A 22,729-nucleotide genomic window follows, 5' to 3' on the forward strand; every position below is an offset into this window, starting at 1 on the left:
CGCGCTGGCGCCGCGGCCCATCACCCTATCGCCTAGCAACGCCCACCCGCGCGCCGCCATTGGGCCGGTGCGAACGCCCCCGGAACCCCATTGGCCGCCACTACGAGAGCCACACCCCCAGGTCTGCGCGGGCTGCGACGGCTGCGTGGAGGGGACCGCTCGGGTTGTGGGGACCCTGCCAGCCTGCCAGCGAAGTAGGGGCCACGTCCGCCCTCCTGCCTCGCTCGCCTCCCGGCGCGGCCGCAGTGCAGTCCTTAGAGTAGCCCAAGCACGCCTTGTCCCGCCGCCCGCGCGGCGGACACGTGGCCCGGCGGGCAGGGGCGGGGAACGGAAGTTGGGGGCGGGGGATGCCTTCGCGCACCGCCCCGCGCCCCCTGCCTGTCCCCCGCGTGCGCGTCCCCGCGCAGGGTCCCGGCTCTGCAGCAGCGCGCACGGGCATCACCCCACGGCGGCGGCGCGCCGGGTCCCGGGGCGCAGCCCCGACGCTCATTGGCCTGGGCGGCGCAGCCAAGCTGTCAGCCCATGTGGCGTGGCCGCCCGGGGATGGCCGCAGTTTAAATAGCGTCGGCACCGGCCTAGAGGGAGCCAGAGAGACGGCCCGGACCCGGCCTCGCTCCTCCGCGCGCCAGCCTCGCTCTCGCCGCCAACACCGCCCGCACCCAGACCAGGTACGCGGCGGCCCTCGGGGCTGGGCTGGGGGCCCGGGAAGCTGGGCCGGGGCGCGCGGGCCTCGCGGAGGCGGTGCGGCCTCGCATCCTTCGGCCTCGAGGGGCGCGTGGCCCGGCGTGGCCGTAGCCAAGGGTCCCTCGTGCGGCCTGGCCCAGGCTCGGTATGCGAGCCCCTTCGGGACGCCACGGGCCTGGCGGGGCAGGTAGGCAGACGGCGAGGGCTGGGCACCGGGGAGCGTCGCGGACAGCCATTTTCGTCCCCTGGGCTGGCTGAGCGCTGCGGACCCCGAGGGCCTGGAGCTAGCCGCAGCCTGACTCCCGGTACCCACAAAGGCCCCCGGGACCCTCCTCCCCGGGGCTCCTTCGAGGTCCCAGCCCAACGGAGACCTGAGAGGAGGCAGCAGCCGGCGGAGGGGACCGGTCTCCCAGTCAGAATTGCCGGGGCGCCGCAGGGGTTTCCACCCCCTGCCTCACCGCAGATTGCGGGTGAATGGCAAATACTAAGAGCCCAGCAGGCGCGCCCTGGAGCCTTCCTTCGCCTGAGGGGGCTAAGAGCTCTTTATTCATGGAGGGAAGCGGCCACCCCACAAGGGAGGTCGCTGCTGGCCGCTCACTGAGCTGGAAGTTCCGGGGCCTCCGTGGAAGTTACTAGATCAGCCTTGGCCTCACCCATCTTCCTCATGGCTGGACAGGAGACCTGGTGTTGGGCCTGCAGCCAGGGGGCCCTGAACTCCCCTGCAGGTTTCTTAGAGACCTGGGCCCCAGGCATCTGCTGCCCTCTGGGTACAAGAGGCCAGCAAGTGTCCTGAGGCCTCATGTGCACAGGTGTTTGGAATAGGGTAGCACTTGCTCAGGAGTGCTTCCCCAGCTAGACCTTGCTGGAAGGGTCAGGCTGGCTGGATCAGTCCCCGTGGAGGAGGGGCTACCTTTCCCCAGAGCCCTGCTAGCTTTGGCATCAGAGGTCCCCATGGGTCCTTCCTGAGGCCTGGCAGCTCCTGGGCTATCCTGAGCAGCAGGGTCCCTATCCTTAATGTGGGGAGGGGGGCATGGCCTAGGGTGCATGGTGCTGAGTGCCCTTACACCCTGCTTTGGGCCCCAGCTTAGCCTTTGCATTTCCTTGGTGCCTCTTAACAGTCTGAGTGCCAGGGGCCTCATCTTCCATCCCCAGAAAGACCCTGCCTGCCTGTCCCCTGCTGGGTGCCCACAACCCCAAGAGCATTGGTGAGAGGAGGTTGCAGGGCAGAAGCTATGCTGAGTTGCAGAGGTGGCTGGCCACTGGGCATTTGGGACAGCAGGGCCACAGTGGGGCCACCCAGGCCAGCACCCTGCACATGGTAGGGTCAGAGCCCCAGAGGTGACAGGCCAGTGCCAAGGTGAAGCATACTCAGCCATTCCCAGCGGGAGGGAAGGAGGGAGGGCTGGGCCAGAGTGACCCCCCATACTCTGGAGTGTTGGCAGGAGCAGGACCCAAGACTTGCATCTTGGAGGTTTCTCCAGGGACTTTTTGAGGCCCTTCTCAGGCAGGACAGTGGGGAGGGAGAAGAGGATGCAGCCCAAGCAGAGCCTGTGCTGGGCCCCATGGGGAGGTGAGGGCAATTCTTGCTAGTGAAGCTTGAGCAGCCACCATTTGTGGTGCTGAGACTGTAGGATGGGGCTGCTGAGACTGCTGGGGCTGGGGCTGAGCCTGTGTGGGCGGCACACTGCCCTCCCGCAGAGGAGCCATGGAGGAGGTGGTGATCGCTGGTATGTCCGGGAAGTTGCCAGAGTCAGAGAACATGGAGGAATTTTGGGCCAACCTCATTGGCGGCATGGACATGGTCACAGATGATGACCGAAGGTGGAAAGCTGGTGAGTGTGACCTTGGGGGCTTCCCTTGTTGGAGGTAGGAGTTCAAGCTCCACCTTTGCCCTTCAGGCAACTTCTCGCTGTGCTGTCTTCCAACTGCCCACAGCATTGGTGCTGGCCTGGGCCCAGTTGCAGCTACAGACACTGGTCACCCACAGGGCAAGTCTGGGCTGCAGCCACTTCCCAACATGGCACAAGGATGGCCCAGGGAGTGAGCTCGGCTTGCCAAGAGGCTCTCCAGGTGGCTGCAAGGCTAAAGGCCAGGGAGGCCAGGCTCAGATCATGGGTGTCTTGAGCCGGCAGATGGGATACCAGGTACTCTTGGGGAGGCTGGTTTGACTCCCCCACGCCCAGTTTGATGTTCTCTGAGCAGCTCTACCTGCCAGACAGGGTGTGAGTCAGCATGGTGCAGCCTGGGCACTGTGACCAGGCCAGCCACAGGCCCCCCAGCCGCACCTCCCCAGGCTCTGTTCTGGGCCCTTCCCATGTGAGGCTGGGGTCCCACATGGCAGACCTGATAGCACTGGCCCCTCCCAGGAGAGCTGTCTGGGCCTCTTGGTGTAACTGAGGCTCCATGACTGCCATAGCCTTAACAAGGCCTATGGTATCCCTCAGGCGCCTCTGCCCTCCAATCCCTTGGTCAGTGAGAAAAATGCCTGCCATGTCCTACAGGTCTCTACGGCCTGCCCCGGCGGTCCGGTAAGCTCAAGGACCTGTCCAAGTTCGATGCCTCCTTCTTCGGGGTACACCCAAAGCAGGCACACACAATGGATCCCCAGCTGCGGCTGCTGCTGGAAGTCACCTACGAGGCCATTGTGGATGGAGGTGGGTCCTCAGGGCTGCTGGATGGGCAAGCTATCTCCCAGGGCCACATGCCTCTTTAAGGTAGAATGGACCTCAGCCCTGGTTTTTCCCAGCCATGTCCCCTGCCTGGCTTGGCCCTGGATCTGGGGCTAGTAGGCTTGGGAAGGCGTGGGCCTCTGGGCCTCTGGGCAGGCTACAGTTTCACAACTGCACACTGGAGGTGTCCCGGGCGTGCCTTGACACCCCAACTTCCTCACTCCCAATGTTGGGCTAGTCGTGGGGCAAGGGTGAGGATGACAGGCAGAGGAAGAGGTTCCAGAGGACCCCCCTCCCCCTTTCCATTGTCCTGCTCCCATGACCTCAGGCCTCCAGACAGCCTTCACTCCAGCTTCCCTTCCTCTGTTTTGGGGGACTGAAATGGGGGAGCATCTTACCAGCCTGGCGACTCCACTGTCTGACCTCAGGCAAGCACCAGGGGCCGCTGCGGGCAGGGGCTTGTCCCCCTCCCAGGCATACTTGGTGCTCAGGCAGGGAGAGTAACCCTCGGGGCTGCCTGCTATCCACCCCATCAGTGTATGCCACTGGCCCCTGGGATATAGACACCTGCCCACCCCAGGCGGGCTGGCAGGGAGTCCAGGCAGGCATTATATCCCTTGGGCCTTTCCTGCTCCTGGCCCTACCCGTAGACCTCTCTTTATTGAGCCGGACACTCGGTCTTTGTCTTCCTCCCTCCTTATCTTGGCTCCGCCCAGGGCAGGTGCCCTTGGAGCTGAAGCTCCCTGGCCCAGGGGCTCACAGACCCTGCTTGTGACACGAGAGGCCATAGGAGTCACCAAGGACAATGCTGCTGTCTGTCCTCCCCACGGCTGCCTCTGGCCTCTGTCTGGCGCCCTCTCCTGGGCCTCCTATCCTGACACTTCATTCCTCTAACCTGGTTCTCAGTCCTTGGCCCGACTTGGGCTGCTGTGGGCCATGGCTCTGCTTTGTCCCCTTAGCAGGACACCTGGCCTTCCCTGCCCCTTTTTGGAATTCCCCTGGGAGGAAGCCCCTCTCACTGTAAGCCGTGAGGCCCAAAAACCACCTCAGAGTGGGCCTGGAGGGCTGTCAGGCCTGACTGCATGTTCCTGGCAGGCATTAACCCAGCCTCACTCCGCGGGACACACACCGGTGTCTGGGTGGGCGTGAGTGGGTCCGAGGCCTCAGAGGCCCTGAGCCGAGACCCAGAGACGCTCCTAGGCTACAGCATGGTGGGCTGCCAGCGTGCCATGATGGCCAACCGGCTGTCCTTCTTCTTTGACTTCAAAGGTGGGTGCTGCCTGGGTCTGGACCTCCTACACATGGAGCAGGGACCATTTGTACTGGGGAGACCCTTGAGGGTCGAACCTTGCTGTGCCCAATGAGTGCTGGTGGCATGTGCTCTTGAGGGGATCCTCAGTCATGTACCTCCCCCCGCCCATGCTGCTTGGGTAGGCCCACAGCCCTGTTGTGCCCTTGCTTGCAGGGCCCAGCATTGCACTGGACACAGCTTGCTCCTCCAGCCTGCTGGCCTTGCAGAGCGCCTTCCAAGCCATCCGCAGCGGAGAGTGCCCTGCCGCCATCGTGGGCGGCATCAACTTGTTGCTGAAACCCAATACCTCTGTGCAGTTCATGAAGCTGGGCATGCTCAGCCCTGAGGGCGCCTGCAAGTCCTTTGATGGCGCAGGTGGGCATCCCTGCTGCCCCCAGGCAAGCCCTTGGGAGCCCTGCCTGGTTGTCCCAGCCCAACACCTTCCACCCAGGGCTCCAGCAGGAATCTGGATGGGCTAAACCATAGCAAGGTGCTGCTTTCCCCCAGGGAATGGGTACTGCCGCTCAGAGGCTGTGGTGGCCGTCCTGCTGACTAAGAAGTCCCTGGCCCGGCGGGTATATGCCACCATCCTGAATGCTGGCACCAACACAGACGGCTTCAAGGAACAAGGTGGGGTCTAGGCAGGGGTGGTGGGTGGCAGGTGGTGGCAGCAGTGGTAGGTGCTGAGCTCGGGCCATCCACAGGCGTGACCTTCCCCTCTGGGGAGGCCCAGGAGCAGCTCATCCGCTCCCTGTACCTGCCGGCTGGGCTGGCCCCCGAGTCCCTTGAGTACATTGAAGCCCATGGCACAGGCACCAAGGTAAAGGGCTCCTGAATGGTTCTGCCCTGCCCCTTGCCCCATGCCCTTGTCCTCTACCCTTTCCTACCTGGGAGATAGCCCAGCTGGAGTCTGACTCTCCCATGTTCCCCAAAGGTGGGTGACCCCCAGGAGCTGAACAGCATTGTCCGTGCCCTGTGTGCCTCCCGCAAGGACCCGCTGCTGATCGGGTCCACCAAATCCAACATGGGACACCCAGAACCTGCCTCAGGGCTCGCAGCCTTGGCCAAGGTAGGCAGAGGGGTCTCTGGAGGCTGCAGGCCCTTGCTCCTTCTCTGTGACTGTACACCATGGCTACCACAGAGCTTTCCCCATCCCCCCACCAGTGTGCTGTGCTAGGCCTGGCAAAACTTGGGCGGCCTCTTGCTGGACAGTCCCTATAGTTCTTGCATAGAGCCCAGCCAGAGAAGCAGCTTGGGTGGAAAGACAAGAGAGGGGAGGCTGGAGGAAGCTCAGCAGTTGCGCCCTGGCCAAAGGGTTGGAGCAGGTGTCACCTACCCATCCTCACAGCTTCCTGACCAACTCGCAGGCAACTAGAAGCCCTCAGGGCAGCCCCCAAGGGCAATGGACATGGTAGCCCGACAGCTAAGGACCCAGGACCCCATCACTGGGGCTTCTGGTCTCTTTGGATCCCCCTCTGTTGGGGGGGATCTCTGTCAGCTTGTGGCATCTCACCCTGGGCTGGGGCCTGGTTGTGGGGCCTTGGTGTTTAGTTTCACAGTCAATCTCTGGTGTCCCCATCAAGCTGGGAATGGGCAGGGCCCCAGGTGAGAGTACAGTGCCAGAGTCGGCCAGGCACCCCACCCACGGGGGCCAAGCTGAGGGCAGGGCAACCACGATTTGGTCATCAAACTCTGCTGTGGCAAGACCAGGCTAGAGGTCAGGAAATGCATCAGAGGGCGTGGGCATCCTGGACCCACATAGTGGTCCCCAAGAAGTGGCTGCCCACCACCACATGACCCACAGGTGCTGCTGTCCCTGGAGCATGGGATGTGGCCCCCCAACCTGCACTTCCATACCCCCAACCCGGAGATCCCCGCACTGCACAATGGGCAGCTGCAAGTGGTGGACCGGCCTCTGCCCGTTCGTGGCGGCAACGTGGGCATCAACTCCTTTGGCTTTGGCGGCTCCAACGTGCATGTCATCCTGCGGCCCAACACACAGCTGCCCCCTGCCCCGTCTGCTGCCTCACCCCGCCTGCTGCAGGCCAGCGGCCGCACTCCTGAGGCCGTACAGGGTCTGCTCGAGCTGGGCCAGCACCACAGCCAGGACCTGGCCTTTGTGTGCATGCTCAACGACATTGCCGCCACTCCTGCGGCCGCCATGCCCTTCAGGGGCTACGCTGTGATGGGCAGTGAGGGCAGCTGCCAGGAGGTGCAGCAAGTACCCGCTGGCGAGCGCCCGGTGTGGTTCATCTGCTCTGGTGAGACTGGCGTGCATCCCCTCCTGAGGGTGAGGTGGCAGCTGCAGCTGTCAGCCTCCTCCCTAACGTGCTCTTCTCACAGGGATGGGCACACAGTGGCGCGGGATGGGGCTGAGCCTCATGCACTTGGGCGGCTTCCGGGACTCCATCCTGCGCTCCGACGAGGTGGTGAAGCCACTGGGCCTGAAGGTGTCAGCACTGCTGCAGAGCACAGAGGATAGCACCTTCGACGACATCGTGCACTCCTTTGTGAGCCTCACCGCCATCCAGGTGGGTCCCGGCCACACGTGCCACATGTGGAGTGCTGGCCTACTGCTGGCCCAGGGCCTCTGCTGTTAGGTGCTTCTGGTTACATCTGGCTTGCACTATGGGGCAGTATGGGGTCGTGTGGGGCAGGGGTGTAGGTGACTAGAGTTCTGGCCGGCCTGACATAGCCCCTCCCTGCCCCCAGATTGCCCTCCTGGACCTGCTGAGCTTCATGGGGCTGAGGCCTGATGGTATCATTGGGCACTCCCTGGGCGAGGTGGCTTGTGGTTATGCCGACGGCTGCCTCTCCCAGGAGGAGGCTGTGCTTGCAGCCTACTGGAGGGGCCAGTGCATCAAGGAGGCCAATATCCCGCCAGGAGCCATGGCAGCCGTGGGTAGGCGTCAACCACCCCCACCCCCCGGCGCAACTGCCTCAGGACACTCTGCTCAGGTGCTACGTGCACAGGGCCTCTCGTTACTTCTTGGGAGCCAGCCCCGTCCCCACGTCCTTATTCCTGGAACGCTCGCTGGTGGATATCCCCCCATGCGAGATCCCAGGGGCTTGACTGAGGTGCAAGTATGTGGGGAGACTCTCCACAGCTCCCTCCAGAAGCACCATCTCTAGGCCCTGGGTGGGACAGGGCTAGAGAGGACTACAGAGGTAGTCTGTTCTGGGGCGAGGGCCTAGGCCATGTTACTGAGCTAAGAGCCAGCTCCCCACCGGGAGTACTTGCAGTAGCATCTCCCATCTATGACAACTCTCACGGTCAAACACAGTGGGGGCAGTGCCTTGAGGAGACTCAGCGGCTGTCATTACAGCACCCCATCATTACCACCTGATGCATGCCCTGGGCATCTTTGTGGTAAAGAAGGGCTTGGTGGGCAGGGCTTGAGGTCCCCACAGATGTTCTCTGAGGCTGGCTCCATCTCTAGGTTTGTCATGGGAAGAGTGTAAACAGCGCTGCCCCCCTGGCGTGGTGCCTGCCTGCCACAACTCTGAGGATACAGTGACCATCTCAGGACCACAGGTGGGCCCTGTGGCCTTGGCAGGCTCTTCTGTCCCCACACACATCACCACACGTCTGGTTTTCTTCCATACTCTCCAGCTTTTCCCAAGGCTCCACCCTGTGCCCTCCCCATTCCTCTGGAGTGAACTCCATCCACCCCCACCTGCTCCAAGACCATTGCTGGGTGGATGGCGTGGCAGTGGGTACATGGCCCAGGAGAGCTCACCCAGGGCCCCCTTGGTACCCAGGCTGCAGTATCTGAATTTGTGGAGCAGCTGAAGCAGGAGGGCGTGTTTGCCAAGGAGGTGCGGACGGGCGGCATGGCCTTCCACTCCTACTTCATGGAGGCCATCGCGCCCACACTGCTTCAGGCACTCAAGAAGGTGGGCAGGGCTGGCTGCTGAGGGTCCGGGTGCCGGCATGCCCTGGCCCCTGATGCTGACCCAGCCCATGTGTGTGTGCAGGTGATCCGAGAGCCACGGCCCCGTTCTGCACGCTGGCTCAGTACCTCCATCCCCGAGGCACAGTGGCGGGGCAGCCTGGCGCGCACTTCCTCTGCTGAGTACAATGTCAACAACCTGGTGAGCCCTGTGCTATTCCAGGAGGCTCTGCGGCATGTGCCCGAGCACGCGGTGGTGCTGGAGATCGCCCCCCATGCCCTGCTGCAGGTAGGGGCACTGGCTGCCAGCGGAGGGGAAAGCCCAGGGTGGAGCCACACACAGGGAGCCACAGCCACCTCTGCCTCCCCCAGGCTGTCCTGAAGCGAGGCCTCAAGCCCAGTTGCACCATCATCCCCCTAATGAAGAAGGACCACAGGGACAACCTGGAGCTCTTCCTCACTGGTGTGGGCAAGGTCCACCTTGCAGGGTGGGTCTCCCCATCTCGTACACACGCGGCCATTTCTCCCAGAAGCAGGAACAGTGGGTGGTGTGAATGGGGCTGGGAGCCTGTTGCTGGCCCAGGTCTGCAGCAGGGAGCTGGACTCAGAGCCTGTGTGTGTCCTTAGCCCTGGCCCCTACCTGCCTGCTAAGGTCCCATGGGACACTGGATATGCTGCTCACCCCTCCCCTCATCCTCTCCCACCAGCATCCATGTCAATCCCAATGCCTTGTTCCCACCTGTGGAGTTCCCAGCCCCCCGGGGAACACCCCTCATTGCCCCCCACATCAAGTGGGACCACAGCCAGACGTGGGATGTACCTGCCGCAGAGGACTTCCCCAACGGCTACGGCTCCTCTTCTGCCACTGTCCACAACATCGGTGAGCCAGGCCATGGGCAGCAGGTGAGGGGGACAAGGTCTATCCACCCAGGGGCCAGTGCTGAGGCTATATCCCTACAGATGCCAGCCCCGAGTCTCCTGACCACTACCTGGTGGACCACCGCATCGATGGCCGCGTCATCTTCCCTGCCACCGGCTACCTGTGTCTGGTCTGGAAAACGCTGGCTCGCACCCTGGGCCTGGCCACAGAGCAGATGCCTGTGGTGTTTGAGGATGTGACCTTGCACCAGGCCACTATCCTACCCAAGACTGGTGAGAGATGCCCCAGGCTGAGGGCAGGGTGGCTGGGGGAGGGGCTGCCAACCCCTGGTCCCTGATGCCGAACCCCCACTGCTGTACAGGGACCGTGCCCCTGGAGGTTCGGCTCCTGGAGGCTTCCCGAGCCTTCGAAGTATCTGAGAACGGCAACCTGATAGTGAGCGGTAAGCAGGGCATGGCTGGGGGTCTGCAGGAGAGTGGGGACACCTACGTCAGGCCGCACTGCACCAGGCTATCCCGCCTGGCTGCCCCTCTCAGGCCCTTGTCCTTCCACAGGAAAGGTGTCCCCGTGGGAGGACCCTGATCCCTCGCTTTTTAACCATCCGGAAGACCCTATCCCCGCTGACCCTGCAGCCTTCCGCCTGACACAGGCAGATGTGTACAAGGAGCTGCGTCTGCGAGGCTACGACTATGGCCCGCATTTCCAGGGCATCCTGGATGCCAACCTCGAAGGTGGGATGGGAGGCCCTGGGGCTGCACTGCTACCAAGCTGGTGAGAGGGGGTGTTGTGCATGTGGGTTTGGGGCGGTCCCAGTGGAGCCAACTAGGCCCCTCGTGCAGGCACCTCGGGCAAGCTGCTGTGGAGGGACAACTGGGTGACCTTCTTGGACACCATGCTGCAGATGTCCATCCTGGGCTCGGGTGAGCGCAGCCTGCGCCTGCCCACTCGCATCACCGCCATTCACATCGACCCCGCCACTCACCAGCAGAAGGTGTACACGCTACAGGGCGAGACCCGAGGTATGACGGCCCTGTGCCCCAGCCCTGTCACCACAGCCCAGCCCAGCCCAGCCTACCTTGTTCACCTGGCCTGTCTTTGCAGCAGCTGACGTGGTGGTGAGCCACTGTCTGAGCAGCACAGTGGCTGGAGGTGCTCGCATCTCGCGGCTCCATGCCTCAGCAGCCCCCCGACGGCAGCAGGAGCAGCTGGCACCCACCTTAGAGAAGTTCTGCTTCACGCCTCATGTGGAGGATGGATGCCTGTCTGCAAGCACCGTCCTGCAGGAGGAGCTGCAGTTATGCAAGGGTGAGGCCCCCACACAGCCCCCACCCTGTGGGATGTGCCTGGGGATGGGAGCTCATCACCTCCCAAGACCGCTGCCACTAGGGCTGCCCTGTCTCCTTCAAAGAGACTCCACCTGCCTCACCACGGGGCCCTCTCCAGCACCCTCTGCTTGACTCAACCCTGGCCATAGCTGGGGCAGCTGCTTCCCCCAACCTGTGGTCCTACTCGTCTGTGTCAACTCTCAGTCTCTAAAGGAGGTATGAGAACAGGAACCAGTCTTGGTCCCCCCTGGCAGGTGCAGAACAGTCTCCAGGGGTCATACCCAGGACCAATGTGTAGGACCCTGGGGTCGCATGTGAGGGGCAGAGACAGGCACTGGACCCCCCCTGTGGGCTCATGCCTTATGCCCACAGTGGCCAGTGGGCAGTGTCCCTGGGCTGGTCCTAGTGCCTGCCTCAGGCAGACTTTTGCCACCAGGAGCCTCAGGGAACACCAATTGTCTGTCCCTCCCCAGGGCTGGCACAGGCCCTGCAGAGCAAGGTGACCCAGCAAGGGCTGAAGATGTCAGTGCCTGGGCTGGGTGGGGCACAGGCCCCCCAGGACCCCCCACAGCAGGGCCTGCCTCGGCTACTATGGGCCGCTTGCCAGCCACAGCTGAACGGAAACCTACAGCTAGAGCTGGCCCAAGCTTTGGCCCAAGAACGGCCACTGCTACCTGAGGACCCCCTGCTGTGCGGCCTCCTGGACTCCCCAGCACTCAAGGCCTGTGTGGATACTGCTCTGGAGAACATGACCAGCCTCAGGATGATGGTGGTAGAGGTAGGTGCCACTGGGGCTGTGCCACGTTCTGGACCAGGGCTGGGTCAGACCCAGGCCCAAGTGTGTGACACACTTGCCAGGCTCCTATGGCTGTAGCTGCATTCTTCACACATCTGTCTTGCCCTGAACAACAGGGTGAAGCCACCCCTGTCAGGTGCAGGAGGCAGCACAGATGAGGGACTGGCCAGCTCAGTACCCAGGTCCTGTGCTGTCCATGCAGCAGCCTTAGGGCCCAGGGGTTGGAGGGGACACCACAGAGACCGTCAGCAGGCTGGGCCAGTTCTGATGGAATGCAACCCCACGGACACTCGGCCAGCCTCAGTCAACACTGCCAGGTCTGGGGCTACTCCCAGCTGTTCCCCTACCCCCAGGTGCTAGCCAGCCATGGTCGTCTATACTCCCGCATCCCAGCCTTGCTGAACACTCATCCGATGCTGCAGCTGAGCTACACGGCCACCGACCGCCATCCCCAGGCCCTGGAGACCGCACAAGCTGTCCTGCAGCAGCATGGCGTTGCCCAGGGCCAGTGGGACCCTACAGACCCTGCACCTGGCAGTCTGGGGGCTGCTGACCTCCTGGTGTGCAACACCGCGGTGGCAGCCCTTGGGGACCCAGCCGCAGCCCTCAACAATATGGCCGCCGCCCTCCGAGAGGGTGGCTTCTTGCTGCTACATGCCCTTCTTAGGGGCCACCTCCTCGGGGATACCGTGGCCTTCCTCACCTCCACCGAGCCACAGCTTAGGCAGGGCCTCTTGAGCCAGGTGTGTGCTGGGCAGGGGTGCGGGGTCCTCTGGGAAGGCTGAGACAGCTGGGCTCTGACCCCCAAACACACACAGGACGAGTGGGAAAGCCTGTTTTCGAAGGCGTCACTGCATGTGGTAGGCCTCAAGAAGTCCTTCTACGGCTCCGCTCTCTTCCTATGCCGCCGGCTCTCCCCACAAGACAGCCCCATCTTCTTGGCTGTGGAGGACACCAGTTTTCGATGGGTGGACTCTCTGAAGGTCGGTCCCTGCCAGGCCTCCCAGGCCCTGGGTCCCACTGACGTGGCTCGGGTCCGTGGTGCAGTCCAAGGCCCTCCTAGCAGCTAACCCTTCCCTGGCCCTGTAGAGCATTCTGGCTGATTCCTCCTCGCGGCCCGTGTGGCTGACAGCCACCAACTGCAGCACTTCAGGAGTGGTGGGCTTGGTGAACTGTCTCCGCAAGGAGCCTGGTGGGCACCGGATACGGTAGGTGCCCTCTCCTGCCCTTCCCTCACCCCCACACTCCACTTTTGCACTCTCTCACCGCCTCTGGCCATGCACAGGTGCATCCTGCTATCCAACCTCAGCAGCACATCCCCCACCCCCGAGATGTACCCAGGCTCTACAGAGCTGCAGAAGGTGCTGCAGGGGGACCTGGTGATGAATGTCCACCGCGATGGGGCCTGGGGGGCCTTCCGGCACTTCCCACTGGAGCAGGGTGAGCCCCCAACACCACCTTGCCCCACCCAGGCTCTTTGCATGGGGCTGGGTAGGCTGGGTAAGGGGTAGGAGACCCAAGCCAGGAAGGCCCTAGGGCAGCTCCCCCGCCTGCTTCCCCCAGACAAGCCAGAGGAGCAGACGGCGCACGCCTTCGTGAACGTCCTGACCCGCGGGGACCTCTCCTCCATCCGCTGGGTCTGCTCCCCACTGAGCCATGCCCCACCCACCAGCCCCAGCACCCAGCTCTGCACTGTCTACTACGCCTCACTCAACTTCCGAGACATCATGCTAGCCACGGGCAAGCTGTCCCCTGATGCCATCCCAGGTATAGGGCATGGGGCTTTGGAGCAGGACTGGGGCCATAGCAGCCTCGTAGTGGAGGCTGATGTCAGGACCTGCCAGAAGCCTGGAGGGCTTGCTCATTGCTGTTATTTGCAGGGAAGTGGGCCGCAAGGGACTGCATGCTGGGCATGGAGTTCTCAGGCCGGGATGCCAGTGGCAAGCGTGTGATGGGGCTGGTGCCAGCGGAGGGCCTGGCCACGTCCATCCAACTGTCACCGGACTTCCTCTGGGATGTACCCTCCAGCTGGTGAGTGCATCAGGCCAGGTAGGGTCTCGGGGAGCTGCAGCAACCAGGCCAAGCTGACCCTTTACCCTACCCCAGGACCCTGGAGGAGGCAGCTTCAGTGCCTGTCGTCTACACCACAGCCTACTACTCACTGGTGGTGCGTGGGCGCATGCGGCATGGGGAGACAGTGCTCATCCACTCGGGCTCAGGTGGTGTGGGCCAGGCCGCCATCGCCATTGCCCTCAGCCTGGGCTGCCGTGTCTTCACTACTGTGGGTGAGGTCTCACCCTAGCTCCCAGTACCTTCCACCCCCATCCCCACAGTGCCCCCAGCCCCCACAGTGGCCCTGGCCCCTCAGCACCACCTCTCCCCACCAGGGTCTGCAGAGAAGCGGGCGTACCTCCAGGCCAGGTTCCCCCAGCTCGACAGCAGCAGCTTTGCCAATTCCCGGGACACATCGTTTGAACAGCACATCCTGCGGCACACGGGCGGGAAGGGTGAGCACCAGGCTAGCCCCCAGCTAGACCATGCAGGGCGCTAGGCAGTGGTGTGATGGGGACCTCTCTGCTCCAGGAGTCGACCTGGTCCTGAACTCCTTGGCGGAGGAGAAGTTGCAGGCCAGTGTGAGGTGCTTGGCTCAGCATGGCCGTTTCCTGGAAATTGGCAAATTCGACCTTTCCAACAACCACCCTCTGGGTGAGGCTGGCAATATCCAGGGTGGGTGGCGGGCGGTGGGCGGTGCAGGTGGCAGGGCCCTGGAGTGAGCGTGTCCTGCCTACCAGGCATGGCTGTCTTCCTGAAGAATGTGACCTTCCATGGGATCCTGCTGGACGCACTCTTTGAGGAGGCCAATGAGGACTGGCGGGAGGTGGTAGCACTCCTGCAGGCAGGCATCCGAGGTGGTGTGGTGCAGCCCCTCAAGCGTACCGTGTTCCCCAAGGCCCAGGTGGAGGATGCTTTCCGCTACATGGCTCAGGGGAAGCACATCGGCAAAGTTGTCATCCAGGTAAGGTGGGGTCCTGGTGGGTGCCCAGCTGGAGGCCACCCCACTGTGCCTAAGCCACTGGGTTTTGGGTGTCACCCGCTATAGGTGCGGCCAGAGGAGCCAGAGACAGTTCTGGAGAGGGTGGAGCCCATCCTGACTGCTGCCATTGCCAAGACCTTCTGCCCAGCCCATAAGAGCTACATTATTGCTGGAGGCCTTGGTGGATTTGGCCTGGAGCTGGCCCAGTGGCTGGTTCTGCGTGGTGCCCAAAAGCTCATACTGACCTCCCGCTCAGGGATCCGGACAGGTGAGCAACCAGGGACCCAGGAACCAGCCAGGGCTGAGACTTGGTCCAGCCCCATGGGTTATTCCTGTCAGCCCACGTTTCTATAGTCTCACAGTACCTGGGCCCCATTCCCTTCCATCCTCCTCCATACCCCTCTTTGTCAGGGGCTCTGGAGCAGCCTGGCATGTGGGGAGGGTCCATGTATCCTGCCCCCTGGCCTGGCCACAGCCCATGTCCACAGGCTACCAGGCTAAGCAGGTCCGTGAATGGAGACGCCAGGGCGTGCAAGTGCTGGTGGCCACCAGTGATGCCAGCTCACCAGAAGGGGCCCAGGCCCTCATTGCTGAGGCCACGCAGCTTGGGCCTGTGGGAGGTGTCTTCAACCTGGCCATGGTAAGAGAAGAACCCCAGGGAAGAGCCCTGCTCCACAGCCTTGAACCTGGGGTGATCCCTACGTGGGTGCCCTGGAGCCACAGCAGGTACTAAGAACACCTCCCCCCAGGTCCTGAGAGATGCTATGCTGGAGAACCAGACCCCTGAGTTCTTCCAAGACGTCAACAAGCCCAAGTACAGTGGCACCCTGAATCTGGACAGGTGAGGAGCAGCCCACCTATAGCACAGCCCCTTCCCAGCCCTGCTTGTCCCCTACCCACCCTGGGCCTGAGCTAAGGATCTGATCACCCACGGCTGCTCCTCTGACCATCTTCTCTGCCTTTCCCGTGGGAAGTGGGACAGGCAGGGGTACTCCTGGGGTGCTGCTGGCAAGGGAGTGACACCTTCATCCACAGGGCAACCCGGGAGGCATGTCCTGAGCTGGACTACTTTGTGGTCTTCTCCTCGGTGAGCTGTGGACGTGGCAATGCTGGTCAGACCAACTATGGCTTCGCCAACTCCACCATGGAACGCATCTGCGAGAAGCGCCGGCAGGATGGCCTCCCAGGTGGGTCCCTGCCCCTGCCCAGCCCAGCCCGCCCCCAGCCTTCCCATCTGCCAAAGCCCTGGCCCACTGGCCCCCTCATCCCACAGGCCTGGCCGTGCAGTGGGGTGCAATCGGCGATGTGGGCGTTGTCCTGGAGGCAATGGGCACCAATGACACGATCATTGGTGGAACGCTGCCCCAGCGCATCGCATCCTGCCTGGAGGTGCTGGACCTGTTCCTCCATCAGCCCCATGCAGTCCTGAGCAGCTTTGTGCTGGCTGAGAAGAAAGCCACTGCCCACGGGGACCGGGACAGCCAACGTGACCTGGTGCAGGCTGTGGCACACATCCTGGGTGAGCTCACGTCTGAAACCCTGTCCCCTCACTGTCACCAGAGTCTCAGGACAGCAAAGGGTGCCTAGGGAGGTAGCAGACATAGCTCTGTGTCAGTTTCCCCAGCTGTACCAGGATGACCTTCCTCCCCAAGGGACACACACTGTGGTCTGCAGAGCTAGGCTGTGGCTGTACCCATGGCAGTACTGCACTGAGCCTCAGACCCACGGGAGCTGTCCCCATGCCCCTCCCAAATAGCCAACCAAGGCCTCCCTTCCCAGGCATCCGTGACTTGGCTGCTGTGAACATGGACAGCTCACTGGCAGACCTGGGCCTGGATTCACTCATGAGTGTGGAGGTGCGCCAGACCCTGGAGCGCGAGCACGACCTGGTGCTATCCATGCGTGAGGTGCGGCAGCTCACGCTACGGAAGCTGCAGGAGCTGTCCTCCAAGGTGGACACAGCCAGCGGTGCGTGCAGGTGGCTAGGTGGGGGTAGGGCACCGTGTCCCAGAAAGGGGCCTGAACAGGGGTGGGAGAGAGAACAACCATCCCCCCCAACCCCACCCGTGGCCCTGCAGCAGCCTGAGTCAAGTGTGTATCTGAGTGTGCACCAGAGCCTGCATGCCCAGGCCAGCCTGAAACTATCCTGTCCTCACAGAGTCAGCATCCCCTGTGCCCAGGGAGGGAAGCCCTGCCCGGCAGCAGGCCCAGCTGAACTTAAGCACCCTGCTGGTAAACCCTGAGGGCCCCACCTTGACACGGCTCAATGCAGTACAGAGCTTGGAGCGGCCCCTGTTCCTGGTGCACCCCATCGAGGGCTCCACTGCTGTGTTCCGCAGCCTGGCTGCCAAGCTCAGCATCCCTACCTATGGCCTACAGTGCACCCGAGGTACACCACCACCCAGGGCCTTGGCCTGGTGTGGGGGGTGGGTGTGGCTAGGCTGCCCATGGGATACCACCCCACCCGTGGCTGCCACCTACGTACTTGCTGAAAGCCTGGTGCTGCCGTTGCAGCTGCACCGCTGGACAGCATTCACAGCCTCGCCGCCTACTACATTGACTGCATCAGGCAGGTGCAGCCCGAGGGGCCCTACCGCATCGCCGGCTACTCCTACGGTGCCTGTGTGGCCTTTGAGATGTGCTCCCAGCTGCAGGCCCAGCAGGGCCCGGCACCCACCCACAACAGCCTCTTTTTGTTTGATGGCTCTCATACCTACGTACTGGCTTATACCCAGGTGAGCTGGCCGGGCTCCTCGCCAAGGCCCCTGGTGTGGGTGGCCATTGCCCTGGAGATCTGAGCCACCCTTGGCCCAGCTCAGTAGACCCTCCTCTCACAGAGCTACCGCGCCAAGCTGACCCCAGGCTGCGAGGCCGAGGCTGAGACAGAGGCCATGTGCTTCTTCGTACAGCAATTCACAGACGCCGAGCACAGCAGGGTCAGGGCAATGGGCTGGGGGCAGGGCAGAGGGCTGAGGGGTTGGGGAGCAGGCCCTCCTTTGTAACACTGGCCTGGTTTGGGACATTGGGGGCCCCCATCTGTGCCTTGTCAGAAACTACATCTGGTTTGGGGTGAGGTGGGGCCTGTGGAGAGGCATCCAGCCTGGTCACAGCCCATCCCCACAGGTGCTGGAGGCACTGCTGCCACTGAAGGGCCTGGAAGAGCGTGTGGCAGCTGCTGTGGACCTGATCACCAAGAGCCACCACGGCCTGGACCGCCAAGAGCTGAGCTTCGCGGCGCTGTCCTTTTACCACAAACTGCGCGCTGCAGAGCAGTACACACCCAAGGCCAAGTACCACGGCAACGTAACACTGCTGCGCGCCAAGACAGGTGGTGCCTACGGCGAGGACCTGGGCGCTGACTATAACCTGTCCCAGGTACACAGGGGCCAGCAGGGGTGGGGGTCAACAGGAGTGGACAACGTCCAGCTCACAGGCACTCCCTGCAGGTGTGTGACGGGAAGGTGTCCGTGCACGTTATTGAGGGAGACCACCGCACATTGCTGGAAGGCAGTGGCCTGGAGTCCATTGTGGGCATCATCCACGGCTCTCTGGCTGAGCCCCGCGTGAGCGTGCGGGAGGGCTAGGCCTGGGTCCCACCCGCCACCAGACCGCACCGCCACTGCTCACCTGGCCACACTGTGGGCCGGGAGGGTCCTGCCGGTGGGACCCTGCCCCTGCAGCTGTTAGAAGTAGGCTGTCCCGCGTGTCCTCCTCACCTGCCACCTCCCATGAGCACGCGGGGACCCAGGAGCTGTCGACTCGGAGATGCCCATCTATGAAGAGCCAGCATAGCCCGCAGGAGCCGGGCTGACCCTTCCATGCCAAGTGGGCTTTGCCACTTGGTTGGTTTGTTTTTGTTTTTCCATTTTAATTTGTATATTTATTGCGCCACTGGTAAAGCCCCCCCATGGTCTTATCCACTCTCTGTGAAGGTCCTGGGCTCAATGTCCATTTTGCATCCTCAGTGCACACAGGTGGCCACCCAGGTCTGCCAGTGGAGCCCCTCTCAGCCTGACCCTCACCTGCTGGGTTGGCCAGCAGTCCCCATGGAACCAGGCCAGGCCTGGGTGTCCCGGCTGCCCCATGAAGCAGGCCAGCCCTGCGGACCGCACCGGGCCCCTACTCCATGTATGTCTGTTATCTGTTTTTCAAGACAATCCAGACTGCTGCTCAGATACTGAAACTCACTGTAATTGTCAGTGCAAAGAGTTGTGTCTGGATCTTGTTTCATTTTTACACCAGTTTGGTAAAAGTGCTGCTCTCGATGCCTCGTCCTTCCTGAGCCTCCCCACAAATAAATCACATGTGATCTCTGGCTTCAAGGCATCTTTTTTTCCTGCTCCCTGACCAGCCGCTCAGATTCTCACACTGCTCCATGGGGTCATGGAGACAGGACGCCCCTGCCCTCTGGGATCCCACAGCATAATACTACATGCTGCAGAGTGCACGTCCACAGGGTAGGGCCAGAAGGGGTCAGCACGGCATGTGCAGCAAGAGCGGAGCCGGGCAGGCAGGGGCAAGAGCTTCCTGGCACCTTGTCATTGGCCCCCACAGCTGTAGGGCTGACAGGTGGGACGGTCACGGGCCAGGCCAGGGCCCCGAGCTGAGCCGAGCTGGCACTGCGATGCTGGCAGGACATTCTTCCTTTCTAGTCAAGTGAGGCAGTAGGAGTGGAGTGAAAACGAAGGAATCTGACTGGTTGTGAAAACCACTTTTTGGCAGGATTTCTTTCTTTTTTTTTTTTTGGTATATGGGGCCAGCGCCCTACTCCTTTGAGCCACAGGCGCCGCCCGAGAATTCCCATCTTTTCCCAATCTCCATCTTTATTTGAGATTAGCTGATCACAGATGTTAACCCCACCTATAAAACAGCTTCACACAGCACCAACATGATAAAATCACTGGCCAAGCTGACGCAGAGTCCAGGGAGATAAAGGTGGCTCCAGATCCCAGGACCAAGAGCGCCAGCAGGTACCTGTAGGGAGGCAGCTGAGTGGGGAGAGTGCCCAGAAAGCTCTGAGGCAACAGCACCAGGTACTCACACAAGGCTGGACACTTCTGTCTGCACCAGGCCCTGGAGAGCATCATAGTTCACAGGGCACTGGGTGGAGCACTCAAAAGGGTCTTGTCTCAGTGGTAAGGAATAATTAGCCCAAGACTAATTAGCTAAGTAGTTACTATTTAGCTCTGGTCTCAACTGGAAAAAATATTAAAAACAAGACCCCAGAGGACTAATTCATTTCCAGGTAAATTATTCAGTCCCAAAACAAAGCTGAAGAATATTTAGCCTCAACAGCTAGGGTGCCAGCCACATACACCAGAGCTAGCAGGTTCGAATCCAGCCTGGGCCTGCCAAAAACCAATGACAACTAGAGTGATGCCTGTGGCTCAGTGAGTAAGTAGGGCACTAGCCCCATATACCAAAAGTGTTGGGTTCAAACCCTGCCCTGGCCAAAAATTGGGAGGAAAAAAAAAAGCAATGACAACTAAAACCAAAAAAAGCTGGTCACTGTGGTGAGCGCCTGTAGTCCCAGCTATTTGGGAGGCTGAGGCAAGAGAATCGCTTAAGCCCAAGAGGTTTTTTTTTTTTTGAGACAGAGCCTCAAGCTGTCCCCCTAGGTAGAGTGCTGTGGCATCACAGCTCACAGCAACCTCCAACTCCTGGGCTCAAGCGAGTCTCCTGCCTCTGCCTCCCAAGTAGCTGGGACCACAGGCGCCCGCCACAACGCCTGGCTATTTTTTGGTTGCAGCCATCATTGTTGTTTGGCAGGTCCGGGCTGGGGATTCAAACCCACCACCTTAGGTGTACGTGGCTGGCGCCTTAGCCGGTTGAGCCACAGGCACCGAGCCAAGCCCAAGAGTTTGAGGTTGCTGTGAACTGTGATGCCATGGTACTCTACTGAGGGCAACATAGTGAAACTGTCTAAAAAAAAAAACAAGCAAAAAAACCCTGAAGAATATTTATTTGTTTATTTTTAGATAGAGTCTCATTTTGTCGCCCTTGCTAGAGTGCTTTGGTGTCACAGTTCATAGCAACCTCAAACTCCTGGGATTGCCTTGTCATAGCCTCCCAAGTAGCTGGGACTACAGGCACACACCACAATGCCCAGGTATTTTGTTGTTGTTGCAGTTGTCATTGTTGTTTTAGCTGGCCCAGGCCAGGTTCAAACCTACCAACCTGGGTGTATATGTGTCTGGCACCCACCCAGCTATTTTTAGAGACAGGGTCTCACTCTGGCTCAGACTGGTCTTAAACCTGTGAGCTCAGGCAGTTCATCCACCTCAGCCTCCCAAGTACTAGGATTACAGGCATGAGCGACTGCACCCAGCCTTTGAAGGATATTTAGGTAAAATTCACAATTCCTGGCAACTGAGGAAAAGTTAGGCTTACAATGACGCAGGAGAACATGTCCTGTAAGGAAGAGAAATATCAGTGAGAAGTGGCCCATACCTGACACAGATGTTAGAATTAGCAGCTGGCAGCACCCATAGCTCAGTGGTTATGGCGCCAGCCACATACACCCAGGCTGGCAGGTTTGAACCTGGCCTGGGCCAGCTAACCAACAATGACAACTGCAACCAAAAAAAAGGCCAGGCGTTGTGGCGGGAGCCTGTAGTCCCAGCTACTTGGGAGGCTGAGACAGGAGAATCGCTTAAGCCCAAGAGTTAGAGGGTGCTGTGAACTGTGACTCCACAGCACTCTACCAAGGGTGACAAAGTAAAACTTTGTCTCTAAAAAAAAAAAGGAATATAAATAAAACTTCTAGAGGTAAAACTGAAATGAAAAATTTATTGTATGACGTTAATGTCAGACGTCACAGAGAAAAAAGTGGCTGCTTTGAAATCGTCTTTGAAGGCACAGCAATAGAAGTAATCCAGATTGAACACACAGAGAAAACTATTTTACTTCATTTTATTTTTTTTTATTTTTGGAGACGAAATCTCACTTTGACTCTACTTTGGCAGAGTCCTGTGGGGTCATAGCTCACATCAACCTCAAACTCTTGGGGTCAAGCTATTCTCTTACCTCACCTTCCTGAGTAGCTGAGACTATAGGTGCCCAACTCAACACCCAGCTATTTTTTAGAGATGAGGTCTCTATCTGGCTCAGGCTGATCTCAAACTCAAGAGCTCAGGCAATCCACCCACCTTGGCCTCCCAGAGTGCTGAGATCACAGGCTTGAGCCACCACACTCTGCCTGAAAAAACAATTTTAACAATGATAGTGGCTGGGCGGTGCCTGTGGTTCAGTGGGTAGGCCGCTGGCCCCATATACCGAGGGTGGCAGGTTTGAACCTGGCCCTGGCCAAACTGCAACAAAAAATAACTGGGTGTTGTGGCAGGCACCTGTAGTCTGAGCCACTCAGAAGGCTGAGGCAAAAGAATTGCCTAAGCCCGGGAACTGGAGGCTGCTGTGAGCTGTAACACCAACAGCATTCTACCAAGGGTGACAAAGTGAAACTGTCTCAAAAAAAAAAAAAAAAAGATACTGGCAGTCAATAGAGGTAAACAGCTTCAAGTGGGCTGATAACGTATAACTGGAGTCCCCGGAGGAAAGACAAAGGGAAGAGCCCAGAGAAAAATATTTTAAGAAATAATAGTCATAAAATTTCCAACCTTATTGCAGACTATGAACTTATAAATCCAAGATATTCAATGAACTCTAGGGACAAAAAAATATAAAATAACACCAAGGTAGCCAGGTGCAGTGGCTCACGCCTATAATCCTAGCACTCTGGGAGGCTGAGGCAGGTGGATTGCTTGAGCTCACAAGTTTGAGACCAGCCTGAGCAAAAGCAAGACTCAGGCTCTTCTAAAAATAGGAAAACTGAAGCAAGAGGTTCTCTTGAGCTCAAGAGTTGGAGGTTGCTGTGAGCTATGATGCCACAGCACTATACCCAGGACAACAGCTTGAGACTCTTGTCTCAAAAAAAAAAAAAAAAGAGGCCGGGCGTGGTGGCTCGAGCCTGTTGTCCCAGCGCTGTGGGAGGCCGAGGCGGGTGGATTACCTGTGCTCAGAGGTTTGAGACCAGCTGAAGACCTGCCTGAGGCAGAGCCAGAGTGAGACCCCGTCTCTACAAGACAGATGGACTTTGTGATCCTAGCTACATGGGAGGCAAGAAAACACTATAGGAGGAAGAAGTAAAAAAAAAAAAAA

General features: G+C 60.4%; 1 protein-coding gene across 2 annotated transcripts; it reads left to right on the forward strand.

The window, feature by feature from the left end:
• Positions 1–455: 455 nt before the first annotated feature.
• Positions 456–18,889, forward strand: FASN (fatty acid synthase). 2 transcript variants are annotated; one of them, XM_003786043.2, is made up of 43 exons: positions 456–668; positions 2,383–2,516; positions 3,186–3,338; positions 4,449–4,622; positions 4,819–5,019; positions 5,152–5,274; positions 5,349–5,464; positions 5,579–5,713; positions 6,449–6,905; positions 6,988–7,175; positions 7,357–7,546; positions 8,085–8,179; positions 8,407–8,541; positions 8,623–8,826; positions 8,910–9,025; positions 9,245–9,417; positions 9,498–9,689; positions 9,779–9,859; positions 9,972–10,148; positions 10,257–10,436; positions 10,519–10,722; positions 11,216–11,520; positions 11,892–12,281; positions 12,357–12,521; positions 12,628–12,746; positions 12,824–12,978; positions 13,102–13,305; positions 13,419–13,569; positions 13,645–13,823; positions 13,926–14,045; positions 14,122–14,244; positions 14,331–14,554; positions 14,639–14,840; positions 15,061–15,212; positions 15,322–15,413; positions 15,608–15,759; positions 15,846–16,091; positions 16,352–16,540; positions 16,731–16,961; positions 17,087–17,307; positions 17,410–17,508; positions 17,696–17,947; positions 18,019–18,889. In XM_003786043.2, exons 2-43 carry the CDS (start codon positions 2,390–2,392, stop codon positions 18,154–18,156), a joined length of 7,530 nt encoding a protein of 2,509 aa, XP_003786091.1. In that variant the 5' UTR covers positions 456–668; positions 2,383–2,389; the 3' UTR covers positions 18,157–18,889. The 2 variants fall into 2 exon arrangements, with proteins under 2 accessions (XP_003786091.1, XP_023366754.1); XM_023510986.1 differs by having other exon boundaries at positions 10,522–10,722.
• Positions 18,890–22,729: the final 3,840 nt, after the last annotated feature.

The sequence above is a fragment of the Otolemur garnettii genome, unplaced genomic scaffold (assembly GCF_000181295.1).
Source record: "Otolemur garnettii isolate 467f Iridium unplaced genomic scaffold, OtoGar3 scaffold00018, whole genome shotgun sequence".
NCBI lineage: Eukaryota > Metazoa > Chordata > Mammalia > Primates > Galagidae > Otolemur > Otolemur garnettii.

Bases quoted from the DNA above. Each gene is read 5' to 3' on its own strand.
- FASN (XM_003786043.2), top strand. From the start codon at position 2,390: ATGGAGGAGGTGGTGATCGCTGGTATGTCCGGGAAGTTGCCAGAGTCA. The intron at 10,723-11,215 runs GTGAGGCCCCCA...GTCCCTCCCCAG, and splicing joins GGAGCTGCAGTTATGCAAGG to GGCTGGCACAGGCCCTGCAG. The intron at 14,046-14,121 runs GTGAGCACCAGG...TCTCTGCTCCAG, and splicing joins GCGGCACACGGGCGGGAAGG to GAGTCGACCTGGTCCTGAAC.